Below are 14,533 nucleotides of genomic sequence, written 5' to 3' on the forward strand. Positions count from 1 at the left end.
AAAACAGAGTGACGTCTCACACACACACACACACACACACACACACACACACACACACACACACACACCACACACACACACACACACACACACACACACTCAGAGAATATCCAAAACTGAGAGACATCGCACGCACGCACGCACACACACACTCACACACACACACACACACTCCGAGAGAAACTCCAAAACTGAGAGACATCGCACGCACGCACACACACACTCACACACACACACACACACACTCCGAGAGAAACTCCAAAACTGAGAGACATCGCACGCACACACACACACACACACACACCCTCCGAGAGAAACTCCCAGAAGACTGATGTTCCAAATGGAAGCGAATGGTTTCTGGTTTCATAGAATGTGTTTGTGTTTCCTACATTCTAGGTAGTGGTGTCCTGAGAGAGCTGACTGGGCTGTTTCACTCAGAATCATCATTTAACCAGAACCAAAACAACAACGTGGCACACACACGCACGCACGCATACACACACACAGACATACACACAAATCAATCACCCCTCTAAAACCAAGACCTGATGGTAAATAGGGAGGGCAGCCAGACACCTCCCTGTGTGTAGTACCTGATACCTCCCTGTGTGTGTAGTACCTGATACCTCTGTGTGTGTAGTACCTGATACCTCTGTGTGTGTAGTACCTGATACCTCCCTGTGTGTGTAGTACCTGATACCTCCCTGTGTGTAGTACCTGATACCTCTGTGTGTAGTACCTGATACCTCCCTGTGTGTAGTACCTGATACCTCCCTGTGTGTAGTACCTGATACCTCTGTGTGTAGTACCTGATACCTCCCTGTGTGTAGTACCTGATACCTCTGTGTGTGTAGTACCTGATACCTCCCTGTGTGTAGTACCTGATACCTCCCTGTGTGTAGTACCTGATACCTCCCTGTGTGTAGTACCTGATACCTCTCTGTGTGTAGTACCTGATACCTCTCTGTGTGTAGTACCTGATACCTCCCTGTGTGTAGTACCTGATACCTCCCTGTGTGTGTAGTACCTGATACCTCCCTGTGTGTAGTACCTGATACCTCCCTGTGTGTAGTACCTGATACCTCTCTGTGTGTAGTACCTGATACCTCCCTGTGTGTAGTACCTGATACCTCCCTGTGTGTGTAGTACCTGATACCTCCCTGTGTGTAGTACCTGATACCTCCCTGTGTGTAGTACCTGATACCTCCCTGTGTGTAGTACCTGATACCTCTGTGTGTGTAGTACCTGATACCTCTGTGTGTGTAGTACCTGATACCTCTGTGTGTGTAGTACCTGATACCTCCCTGTGTGTAGTACCTGATACCTCTGTGTGTGTAGTACCTGATACCTCCCTGTGTGTGTAGTACCTGATACCTCCCTGTGTGTGTAGTACCTGATACCTCCCTGTGTGTAGTACCTGATACCTCTGTGTGTGTAGTACCTGATACCTCTCTGTGTGTAGTACCTGATACCTCTGTGTGTGTAGTACCTGATACCTCTGTGTGTGTAGTACCTGATACCTCTGTGTGTGTGTAGTACCTGATACCTCTGTGTGTAGTACCTGATACCTCTGTGTGTGTAGTACCTGATACCTCTGTGTGTGTAGTACCTGATACCTCCCTGTGTGTGTAGTACCTGATACCTCTGTGTGTGTAGTACTTGATACCTCCCTGTGTGTAGTACCTGATACCTCCCTGTGTGTAGTACCTGATACCTCTGTGTGTAGTACCTGATACCTCCCTGTGTGTGTAGTACCTGATACCTCCCTGTGTGTGTAGTACCTGATACCTCCCTGTGTGTAGTACCTGATACCTCCCTGTGTGTAGTACCTGATACCTCCCTGTGTGTAGTACCTGATACCTCTGTGTGTAGTACCTGATACCTCCCTGTGTGTAGTACCTGATACCTCCCTGTGTGTAGTACCTGATACCTCTCTGTGTGTAGTACCTGATACCTCTCTGTGTGTAGTACCTGATACCTCCCTGTCTGTAGTACCTGATACCTCCCTGTGTGTGTAGTACCTGATACCTCCCTGTGTGTAGTACCTGATACCTCCCTGTGTGTAGTACCTGATACCTCTCTGTGTGTAGTACCTGATACCTCCCTGTGTGTAGTACCTGATACCTCCCTGTGTGTGTAGTACCTGATACCTCCCTGTGTGTAGTACCTGATACCTCCCTGTGTGTAGTACCTGATACCTCCCTGTGTGTAGTACCTGATACCTCTGTGTGTGTAGTACCTGATACCTCTGTGTGTGTAGTACCTGATACCTCTGTGTGTGTAGTACCTGATACCTCTGTGTGTGTAGTACCTGATACCTCCCTGTGTGTAGTACCTGATACCTCTGTGTGTGTAGTACCTGATACCTCCCTGTGTGTGTAGTACCTGATACCTCCCTGTGTGTGTAGTACCTGATACCTCCCTGTGTGTAGTACCTGATACCTCTGTGTGTGTAGTACCTGATACCTCTCTGTGTGTAGTACCTGATACCTCTGTGTGTGTAGTACCTGATACCTCTGTGTGTGTAGTACCTGATACCTCTGTGTGTGTGTAGTACCTGATACCTCTGTGTGTAGTACCTGATACCTCTGTGTGTGTAGTACCTGATACCTCTGTGTGTGTAGTACCTGATACCTCCCTGTGTGTGTAGTACCTGATACCTCTGTGTGTGTAGTACTTGATACCTCCCTGTGTGTAGTACCTGATACCTCTGTGTGTGTAGTACCTGATACCTCCCTGTGTGTAGTACCTGATACCTCCCTGTGTGTGTAGTACCTGATACCTGCCTGTGTGTGTAGTACCTGATACCTCCCTGTGTGTGTAGTACCTGATACCTCCCTGTGTGTGTAGTACCTGATACCTCCCTGTGTGTGTAGTACCTGATACCTCCCTGTGTGTGTAGTACCTGATACCTCCCTGTGTGTGTAGTACCTGATACCTCCCTGTGTGTGTAGTACCTGATACCTCCCTGTGTGTGTAGTACCTGATACCTCCCTGTGTGTAGTACCTGATACCTCTGTGTGTGTAGTACCTGATACCTCCCTGTGTGTAGTACCTGATACCTCTGTGTGTAGTACCTGACACCTCCCTGTGTGTAGTACCTGATACCTCTGTGTGTGTAGTACCTGATACCTCTGTGTGTGTAGTACCTGATACCTCTGTGTGTGTAGTACCTGATACCTCCCTGTGTGTAGTACCTGATACCTCTGTGTGTGTAGTACCTGATACCTCCCTGTGTGTAGTACCTGATACCTCTGTGTGTGTAGTACCTGATACCTCTGTGTGTGTAGTACCTGATACCTCTGTGTGTGTAGTACCTGATACCTCTGTGTGTGTAGTACCTGATACCTCCCTGTGTGTAGTACCTGATACCTCTGTGTGTGTAGTACCTGATACCTCCCTGTGTGTAGTACCTGATACCTCCCTGTGTGTAGTACCTGATACCTCCCTGTGTGTGTAGTACCTGATACCTCCCTGTGTGTAGTACCTGATACCTCTGTGTGTGTAGTACCTGATACCTCTGTGTGTGTAGTACCTGATACCTCGCTGTGTGTGTAGTACCTGATACCTCTGTGTGTGTAGTACCTGATACCTCTGTGTGTGTAGTACCTGATACCTCTGTGTGTGTGTAGTACCTGATACCTCTGTGTGTAGTACCTGATACCTCTGTGTGTGTAGTACCTGATACCTCTGTGTGTGTAGTACCTGATACCTCTCTGTGTGTGTAGTACCTGATACCTCTGTGTGTGTAGTACCTGATACCTCCCTGTGTGTGTAGTACCTGATACCTCTGTGTGTGTGTAGTACCTGATACCTCTGTGTGTGTAGTACCTGATACCTCTGTGTGTGTAGTGCCTGATACCTCCCTGTGTGTGTAGTACCTGATACCTCTGTGTGTGTAGTACCTGATACCTCTGTGTGTGTAGTACCTGATACCGCTCTGTGTGTGTAGTACCTGATACCTCTGTGTGTGTAGTACCTGATACCTCCCTGTGTGTGTAGTACCTGATACCTCTGTGTGTGTGTAGTACCTGATACCTCTGTGTGTGTAGTACCTGATACCTCTGTGTGTGTAGTACCTGATACCTCCCTGTGTGTGTAGTACCTGATACCTCTGTGTGTGTAGTACCTGATACCTCTGTGTGTGTAGTACCTGATACCGCTCTGTGTGTGTAGTACCTGATACCTCTGTGTGTGTAGTACCTGATACCTCCCTGTGTGTGTAGTACCTGATACCTCTGTGTGTGTGTAGTACCTGATACCTCTGTGTGTGTAGTACCTGATACCTCTGTGTGTGTAGTACCTGATACCTCCCTGTGTGTGTAGTACCTGATACCTCTGTGTGTGTAGTACCTGATACCTCTGTGTGTGTAGTACCTGATACCTCTGTGTGTGTAGTACCTGATACCTCCCTGTGTGTGTGTAGTACCTGATACCTCTGTGTGTGTAGTACCTGATACCTCCCAGTGGGTGTAGTACCTGATACCTCGCTGTGTGTGTAGTACCTGATACCTCTGTGTGTGTAGTACCTGATACCTCCCTGTGTGTGTAGTACCTGATACCTCCCTGTGTGTGTAGTACCTGATACCTCTGTGTGTGTAGTACCTGATACCTCTGTGTGTGTAGTACCTGATACCGCTCTGTGTGTGTAGTACCTGATACCTCTGTGTGTGTAGTACCTGATACCTCTGTGTGTGTAGTACCTGATACCTCCCTGTGTGTGTAGTACCTGATACCTCTGTGTGTGTAGTACCTGATACAGCTCTGTGTGTGTAGTACCTGATACCTCTCTGTGTGTGTAGTACCTGATACCTGTGTGTGTGTGTAGTACCTGATACCTATGTGTGTGTAGTACCTGATACCTCTGTGTGTGTAGTACCTGATACCTCGCTGTGTGTGTAGTACCTGATACCTCCCTGTGTGTGTAGTACCTGATACCTCTGTGTGTGTAGTACCTGATACCTCTCTGTGTGTGTAGTACCTGATACCTCTGTGTGTGTAGTACCTGATACCTCTGTCTGTGTAGTACCTGATACCTCTGTGTGTGTAGTACCTGATACAGCCCAGACTCATTACTCACTGTGGACCTTCAGTTCAGGATTTGATTGCATTAGGGGAACAGTAGTCGTATTAGGGGAACAGTGGCCATATTAGGGGAACAGTAGTCGTATTAGGGGGACAGTAGTCGTATTAGGGGAACAGTAGTCGTATTAAGGGAACAGTGGCCGTATTAGGGGAACAGTAATCATACTAGGGGAACAGTAGTCGTATTAGGGGAACAGTAGTTGTACTAGGGGAACAGTAGTCGTATTAAGGGAACAGTGGCAGCATTAGGGGAACAGTAGTCATACTAGGGGAACAGTGTCGCATTAGGGGAACAGTGGTCGTATTAGGGGAACAGTGTCGCATTAGGGGAACAGTAGTCGTATTAGGGGAACAGTAGTCGTATTAGGGGAACAGTAGTCGTATTAAGGGAACAGTAGTCGCATTAGGGGAACAGTAGTCGTATTAAGGGAACAGTAGTCGTATTAGGGGAACAGTGGCCGTATTAGGGGAACAGTAGTCGTATTAAGGGAACAGTGTCGCATTAGGGGAACAGTAGTCGTATTAGGGGAACAGTAGTCGTATTAGGGGAACAGTGGCCGTATTAGGGGAACAGTAGTCGTATTAAGGGAACAGTGTCGCATTAGGGGAACAGTGTTCGCATTAGGGGAACAGTAGTCGTATTAAGGGAACAGTGGTCGTATTAGGGGAACAGTGTCGCATTAGGGGAACAGTAGTCATATTAGGGGAACAGTAGTCATATTAAGGGAACAGTGGTCGTATTAGGGGAACAGTGTCGCATTAGGGGAACAGTAGTCGTATTAGGGGAACAGTAGTCATATTAAGGGAACAGTGGCCGTATTAGGGGAACAGTAGTCGTATTAAGGGAACAGTGTCGCATTAGGGGAACAGTAGTCGTATTAGGGGAACAGTAGTCATATTAAGGGAACAGTGTTCGCATTAGGGGAACAGTAGTCGTATTAAGGGAACAGTGGTCGTATTAGGGGAACAGTGTCGCATTAGGGGAACAGTAGTCGTATTAGGGGAACAGTAGTCATATTAAGGGAACAGTGTCGCATTAGGGGAACAGTAGTCGTATTAGGGGAACAGCTGCCGTATCAGGGAAACAGTAGTCGTATTAGGGGAACAGTAGTCGTATTAAGGGAACAGTAGTCGTATTAGGGGAACAGTGGCCGTATTAGGGGAACAGTAGTCGTATTAAGGGAACAGTGGTCACATTAGGGGAACAGTAGTCGTATTAGGGGAACAGTGGTCGTATTAGGGGAACAGTAGTCGTATTAAGGGAACAGTGGTCACATTAGGGGAACAGTAGTCGTATTAGGGGAACAGTAGTCGTATTAAGGGAACAGTGGCCGCATTGTGGAGTGTGGAGTTACTGGAGGGGGAGGTGGTGTGGTGTTACTGGAGGGGGAGGTGGTGGAGTTACTGGAGGGGGAGGTGGTGTGGTGTTACTGGAGGGGGAGGTGGTGTGGTGTTACTGGAGGGGGAGGTGGTGTGGTGTTACTGGAGGGGAGGTGGTGGAGTTACTGGAGGGGGAGGTGGTGTGGTGTTACTGGAGGGGGAGGTGGTGGAGTTACTGGAGGGGGAGGTGGTGTGGTGTTACTGGAGGGGGAGGTGGTGTGGTGTTACTGGAGGGGGAGGTGGTGGAGTTACTGGAGGGGGAGGTGGTGTGGTGTTACTGGAGGGGGGTGGTGTGGTGTTACTGGAGGGGGAGGTGGTGGAGTTACTGGAGGGGGAGGTGGTGTGGTGTTACTGGAGGGGGGGGTGGTGTGGTGTTACTGGAGGGGTAGGTGGTGGAGTTACTGGAGGGGGAGGTGGTGGAGTTACTGGAGGGGGAGGTGGTGGAGTAACTGGAGGGGGAGGTGGTGGAGTTACTGGAGGGATAGGTGGTGGAGTTACTGGAGGGGGAGGTGGTGTGGTGTTACTGAAGGGGGAGGTGGTGGAGTTACTGGAGGGGGAGGTGGTGGAGTTACTGGAGGGGGAGGTGGTGTGGTGTTACTGGAGGGGGGGGTGGTGTGGTGTTACTGAAGGGGGGGGTGGTGTGGTGTTACTGGAGGGGGGGGAGGTGTGGTGTTACTGGAGGGGGGGTGGTGTGGTGTTACTGAAGGGGGAGGTGGTGGAGTTACTGGAGGGGGAGGTGGTGTGGAGTTACTGGAGGGGAGGTGGTGGAGTTACTGGAGGGGGAGGTGGTGTGGTGTTACTGGAGGGGGGAGGTGTGGTGTTACTGGAGGGGGGTGGTGTGGTGTTACTGAAGGGGGAGGTGGTGGAGTTACTGGAGGGGGAGGTGGTGTGGTGTTACTGGAGGGGGGGGAGGTGTGGTGTTACTGGAGGGGGGGGTGGTGTGGTGTTACTGAAGGGGGAGGTGGTGTGGTGTTACTGAAGGGGGAGGTGGTGGAGTTACTGGAGGGGGAGGTGGTGTGGTGTTACTGGAGGGGGGGGAGGTGTGGTGTTACTGGAGGGGGAGGTGGTGGAGTTACTGGAGGGGGAGGTGTGGTGTTACTGGAGGGGGGGGTGGTGTGGTGTTACTGAAGGGGGAGGTGGTGGAGTTACTGGAGGGGGAGGTGGTGTGGAGTTACTGGAGGGGGAGGTGGTGGAGTTACTGGAGCGGTAGGTGGTGGAGTTACTGGAGGGGTGGGTGGAGTTACTGGGGTCAGTATGCGTGTGTGTGGGGTTTCTCTGTTGTGTTTGCATAGGTACGTACAGTATGTAGTGTATGTGTGCATGTGTGTGGGTAGAGTCGTGTGAGTGTGCATAGTGTCAGAGCAAAATAAGCTCAATGTAGATAGTCCGGGTAGCTATTTAATTAACTATTTAGCAGGGGATAAAAGCTGTCTCAAAGCCTGTTGCTCCTAGAACTGATGCTCCGGTACCACGTGCCGGACAGAAGCAGAGTGAACAGTCTTAAGACTTGGGTGACTGGAGTCTTTGGCAATTTTTCAGGCCTTCCTCTGACTCCACCTGGTATAGAGGTCCTGGATGGCAGGGAGCTCAGCCCCAGTGACGTACTGGGCCATACGCACTAGCCTCTTAATGAGCTTTGCAGTCGAGGGCAGTGCAGTTGCCATACCAATAAGAGGTGCAGCCAGTCAAGATGCTCTCAGTGGTGCAGCTGTAGAACCATGCCAAATCTTTTCAGCTTCCTGAAGGGGAAGAGGCACTGTTGTGCCCTCTTCACGACCCGAAGCAACACCACAAAGCATAATACCCTGCTCAAAAAAATAAAGGGAACACTTAAACAACACAATGTAACTCCAAGTCAATCACACTGTCCACTTAGGAAGCAACACTGATTGACAATAAATTCCACATGCTGTTGTGCAAATGGAATAGACAACAGGTGGAATTTATAGGCAATTAGAAAGACACCCCCAATAAAGGAGTGGTTCTGCAGGTGGTGACTACAGACCACTTCTCAGTTCCTATGCTTCCTGGCTGATGTTTTGGTCACTTTTGAATGCTGGCGGTGCTTTCACTCTAGTGGTAGCATGAGACGGAGTCTACAACCCACACAAGTGGCTCAGGTAGTGCAGCTCATCCAGGATGGAACATCAATGCGAGCTGTGGCAAGAAGGTTTGCTGTGTCTGTCAGCGTAGTGTCCAGAGCATGGAGGCGCTACCAGGAGACAGGCCAGTACATCAGGAGACGTGGAGGAGGCCGTAAGAGGGCAACAACCCAGCAGCAGGACCGCTACCTCCACCTTTGTGCAAGGAGGAGCAGGAGGAGCACTGCCAGAGCCCTGCAAAATGACCTCCAGCAGGCCACAAATGTGCATGTGTCTGCTCAAACGGTCAGAAACAGACTCCATGAGGGAGGTATGAGGGCCCGACGTCCACAGGTGGGGGTTGTGCTTACAGCCCAACACTGTGCAGGACGTTTGGCATTTGCCAGAGAACACCAAGATTGGCAAATTCGCCACTGGCGCCCTGTGCTCTTCACAGATGAAAGCAGGTTCACACTGAGCACATGTGACAGACGTGACAGAGTCTGGAGACGCCGTGGAGAACGGTCTGCTGCCTGCAACATCCTCCAGCATGACCGGTTTGGCAGTGGGTCAGTCATGGTGTGGGGTGGCATTTCTTTGGGGGGCCGCACAGCCCTCCATGTGCTCGCCAGAGGTAGCCTGACTGCCATTAGGTACCGAGATGAGATCCTCAGACCCCTTGTGAGACCATATGCTGGTGCGGTTGGCCCTGGGTTCCTCCTAATGCAAGATAATGCTAGACCTCATGTGGCTGGAGTGTGTCCGCAGTTCCTGCAAGAGGAAGGCATTGATGCTATGGACTGGCCCGCCCGTTCCCCAGACCTGAATCCAATTGAGCACCTCTGGGACATCATGTCTCGCTCCATTCACCAACGTCACGTTGCACCACAGACTGTCCAGGAGTTTTCGGATGCTTTAGTCCAGGTCTGGGAGGAGATCCCTCAGGAGACCATCCGCCACCTCATCAGGAGCATGCCCAGGCGTTTTAGGGAGGTCATACAGGCACGTGGAGGCCACGCACACTACTGAGCCTCATTTTGACTTGTTTTAAGGGGTGTCCACACCACCTACCCCTCCAGTAACTCCACACCTACCCCTCCAGTAACTCCACACCACCTAACCCTCCAGTAACTCCACACCACCTGGGTGAGGCGGGTTGCAGGAGAGTATTTGGAAGCGAGCAAAAATGTTTTTAAAGATATGCGAAGAAAAATATCTAAAACGAAAAAGAGACGATATTTACAGAGAGACGATACGACAGGACGACTTACTGCTACGCCATCTTGGAATGCTGCCAAGCTTACCCTAGTAAAACTGACTATCCTACCGATCCTCGACTTCGGCGATGTCATCTACAAAATTGCTTCCAACACTCTTCTCAGCAAACTGGATGCAGTTTATCACAGTGCCATCCGTTTTGTCACTAAAGCACCTTATACTACCCACCACTGCGACTTGTATGCTCTAGTCGGCTGGCCCTCGCTACATATTTGTCGCAAGACCCACTGGCTCCAGGTCATCTACAAGGCCATGCTAGGTAAAGCTCCGCCTTATCTCAGTTCACTGGTCACGATGGCAACACCCATCCGTAGCACGCGCTCCAGCAGGTGTATCTCACTGATCATCCCTAAAGCCAACACCTCATTTGGCCGCCTTTCGTTCCAGTACTCTGCTGCCTGTGACTGGAACGAATTGCAAAAATCGCTGAAGTTGGAGACCTTTATCTCCCTCACCAACTTCAAACATCAGCTATCTGAGCAGCTAACCGATCGCTGCAGCTGTGCATAATCTATTGGTAAATAGCCCACCCATTTTCACCTACCTCATCCCCACAGTTTTTATTTATTTACTTTTCTGCTCTTTTGCACACCAATATCTCTACCTGTACATGATCATCTGATCATTTATCACTCCAGTGTTAATCTGCAATATTGTAATTATTCGCCTACCTCCTCATGCCTTTTGCACACATTGTATATAGACTCCCCTTTTTTTTCTACTGTGTTATTGACTTGTTAATTGTTTACTCCATGTGTAACTCTGTGTTGTCTGTTCACACTGCTATGCTTTATCTTGGCCAGGTCGCAGTTGTAAATGAGAACTTGTTCTCAACTAGCCTACCTGGTTAAATAAAGGTGAAATAAAAATAAAAAAATAAAATAAAAGGACATTACATCAAAGTTGGATCAGCTTGTAGTGTGGTTTTCCACTTTAATTTTGAGTGTGACTGGATGGCAGGGAGCTCAGCCCCAGTGACGTACTGGATGGCATGGAGCTCAGCCCCAGTGACGTACTGGATGGCAGGGAGCTCAGCCCCAGACCTCCATGGGTTGATAAATTTGATTTCCATTGATAATTTTTGTGTGATTTTGTTGTCAGCACATTCAACTATGTAAAGAAAAAAGTATTTAATAAAAATATTTCATTCATTCAGATCTAGGATGTGTTATTTTAGTGTTCCCTTTATTTTTTTGAGCAGTGTATTTTACCATGAACACTGCAGCCGAAGCAAACTCCTCCCTCGGCTACTCTTTAGTCCGCATGAGGCTACAATAGCTTGAGTTTACCGGGGAAGCTGTGAAGCGATGGGGAAGCTGTGAAGCGACGGGGAAGCTGTGAAGCGACGGGGAAGCTGTGAAGCGACGGGGAAGCTGTGAAGCGACGGGGAAGTTGTGAAGCGACGGGGAAGCTGTGAAGCGACGGGGAAGCTGTGAAGCAGCTCCGGGGAAGCTGTGAAGCGATGGGGAAGCGACGGGGAAGCGACGGGGAAGCGACGGGGAAGCGACGGGGAAGCGACGGGGAAGCTGTGAAGCGACAGGGAAGCTGTGAAGCGACGGGGAAGCTGTGAAGCAGTGAAGCAGCTCCGGGGAAGCTGTGAAGCGACGGGGAAGCTGTGAAGCAACGGGGAAGCTGTGAAGCGACGGGGAAGCGACGGGGAAGCGACGGGGAAGCGACGGGGAAGCGACGGGGAAGCTGTGAAGCGACGGGGAAGCTGTGAAGCGAGCTGTAGCCTACTGCGTGATTGTGTTCATGAGTTTGTTATTAAATAAAGTGAAACAATGTGCATGTTCACTGTTTACTCATTCAATCATGTACGGCTATTAAATATTTTTCCTTCATACAGACAGAATATTGTATTTTTTATTGTATTTATTCGGAAAGTATTCAAACCACTTCCCTTTTCCATGTACAGCCTTATTCAAAAATGTATTAAATTATTTTTATCCTCATCAATCTACACAAAATACCCTATAATGACAAAGTGAAAATTGTTTTTATACCTCCATTTATGCACATTTATATATTTTTGTTCAACAGAAATACCTAATTTACATAAGTATTCAGATTATTTGCTATGAGAATATAATTGAGCTTGAAATTGAGCTCAGGTGCATCCTGTTTCCATTGATCATGCTTGAGATGTTTCTACAAATTGATTGGAGTCCAGTATATATCATTTGATATACAGAAGAATAAACATAACTGTTTTATGATTTATATTATCTTGTTTCATATTGTACATTTAATTGTGGTAAATTCAATTGATTGGACATGATTTGGAAAGGCACACACCTGTCTATATAAGGTCCCACAGTTGACAGTGCATGTCGGAGCAGAAACCAAGCCACGAGGTCTGTAGAGCTATGAGACAGGATTGTGTCGAGACACAGATCTGGGGAAGGGTACCAAAACATTTATGCAACATTGAAGGTCCTCCCACTGCTGACTTGATTCTGAAGCTAAGCAGGGTTGGTCCTGGTTGGTCCCTGGATGGGAGACCAGATGCTGCTGGAAGTGATGTTGGACGGCCAGTAGGAGGCACTCTTTCTTCTGACCTAAAATATAATATCCCAATGCCCCAGGGCAGTGATGGAGGACGTTACCCTGTGTAGGGTACCGTCTTTCGGATGGGACGTTAAACGGGTGTCCTGACTCCGACCTTAAAATATAAAATATGTTGTTAGACCTCATGTTTTGGCCTATGTTGTCTTTTTGTATACATTTTAATGAACACATTTTTATGAACATACATACCTCAATCTTATTGGACGGCAACATGAAGACTGTTAGAACCATGATCCCTTTCCTGCAACCCGTGAATGGTGTACACCTGGCTGAACAAAGGAGGGTTGTCTTGAATGTTCCATCTGCAAACCAGTCCAAACCAGCTGCACAGGTACTTCAAGTTGCGTGCGGTTGATCAGAAATTCTGTTTGTCCAGTGTTAAACAGTGATGCTGGAGGAACATCTCTCTGTTGTAGCTGTCAGAATGACTACTTAGGAGAGGGATGTAGGTACAGAGGGGGTGCCGCGTTGTTCTTTTTCAGTGAAATGCTTTCTGCAACGTGAACTTTCATGTGCCGTAATAACATTAATAACAAACTTGTATACCATCTGTAAATACGAACAACATTGTTAAATTACGAGCCTAGCCTTGGTTTAGCACACGGAAAAAGGCGGGAACCTTCTCACTAAGCCACGATTGGCTGAGATAATGGATGGGCTGGACATGCCAAGAAAGGATTGGTCTGCTATGAAGCACGCTTATGTAGCATTTCGCTACACTCGCATTAACATCTGCTAACCATGTGTATGTGACAAATAAAATTTGATTTGAGATAATCTTTTCGAAAGCGGTTATTTTGAAAGACATCACGAAGAACTGCTCTCCACTTTCTGGAGGACGGCGTTTTGACATCGGTGGAAGCAGAGTAAGATTATCGATGGAGATGGAGAAAATTCTAGCATTTGATTGCAAATAATGCAGAGGGTGTCGAAAAAGAGAACAAATAGAAGAAGTGTGTTGTATTAAAGGCCTGTCTCTGGATTACATCTTCAAAATAAAAGGCAACAATGGCATCTACGACAGAGAGAGGGAAGCGTCCATCAATGTTTACGAGAGTCTAGCTAGCAAAATGTTCAGATATGAAATGCTTCTAATTGTGTCAGAAAGTCCTTTTCATTGCAAGTTAAAGCTGTTAGCTAGAAAGTTACATACACCTTAGCCAAATACATTTAATCGTAAGCAATTGTGAAAAACTGAATTTAATCCTGGTAAAAATTCCCTGTCAGTTAGGATCACCACTTTATTTTAAGAATGTGAAATGTCAGAATAATAGAAGAGAGAAGGATTTATTTCAGCTTTTATTTATTTAATCACAGAAGTTTACATACACTCAATTAGTTTTTGGTAGCATTGCCTTTAAATTGTTTAACTTGGGTCAAATGTTTCAGGTAGCCTTCCACAAGCTTCCCACAATAAGTTGGGTGAATTTTGGGACATTCCTCCGGACAGAGCTGGTGTAACTGAGTCAGGTTTGTAGGCCTTCTTGCATGCACACGCTTTTTCAGTTCTGTCCACACATTTTTTATAGGATTGAGGTCAAGGCTTTGTGATGGCCACTCCAATACCTTGACTTTGTTGTCCTTAAGCCATTTTGCCACAACTTTGGAAGTATGCTTGGGGTCATCGTCCATTTGGAAGACCCATTTGCTTTAACTTCCTGACAGATGTTGCTTCAATATATCCACATCATTTTCCTTCCTGCCTCATGATGCCATCTATTTTGTGAAGTTCACCAGCCCCTCCTGCAGCAAAGCACCCCCACAACATGATGCTGCCACCCCCGTGCTTCAAGGTTGGGATGGTGTTATATAACAATTATCATTATGGCCAAACAGTTCAATTTTTGGATCATCAGACCAAAGGACATTTCTCCAAAAAGTAAGATCTTTGTCCCCATGTGCACTTGCAAACCATAGTCTGGCTTTTTTATGGAGGTTTTTGAGGAGTGGCTTCTTCCTTGCTGAAAGGTCTTTCAGGTTATGTTGCTATAGGACTCGTTTTTACTATGGATATAGATACTGTTGTACCTGTTTCCTCCAGCATCTTCACAAGGTCCTTTGCTGTTGTTCTGGGATTGATTTGCACTTTTCACACCAAAGTACGTCCATCTCTAGGAGACAGAATGCGTCTCCTTCCTGAG

General features: G+C 47.8%; 1 protein-coding gene across 1 annotated transcript in view; it reads right to left on the reverse strand.

Annotated features, from left to right (window-relative positions):
* arl15a (ADP-ribosylation factor-like 15a) overlaps nt 1-14,533 on the reverse strand; it is a 229,144-nt gene that overhangs the window by 110,154 nt on the left and 104,457 nt on the right. The window contains exon 5 of the mRNA XM_064936336.1: nt 12,668-12,694. Within this exon, the coding sequence (XP_064792408.1) occupies nt 12,668-12,694 (27 nt within the window). The remainder of the gene's footprint in view (nt 1-12,667; nt 12,695-14,533) is intronic.

Source organism: Oncorhynchus masou, chromosome 25 (assembly GCF_036934945.1).
Source record: "Oncorhynchus masou masou isolate Uvic2021 chromosome 25, UVic_Omas_1.1, whole genome shotgun sequence".
Lineage (NCBI taxonomy): Eukaryota > Metazoa > Chordata > Actinopteri > Salmoniformes > Salmonidae > Oncorhynchus > Oncorhynchus masou.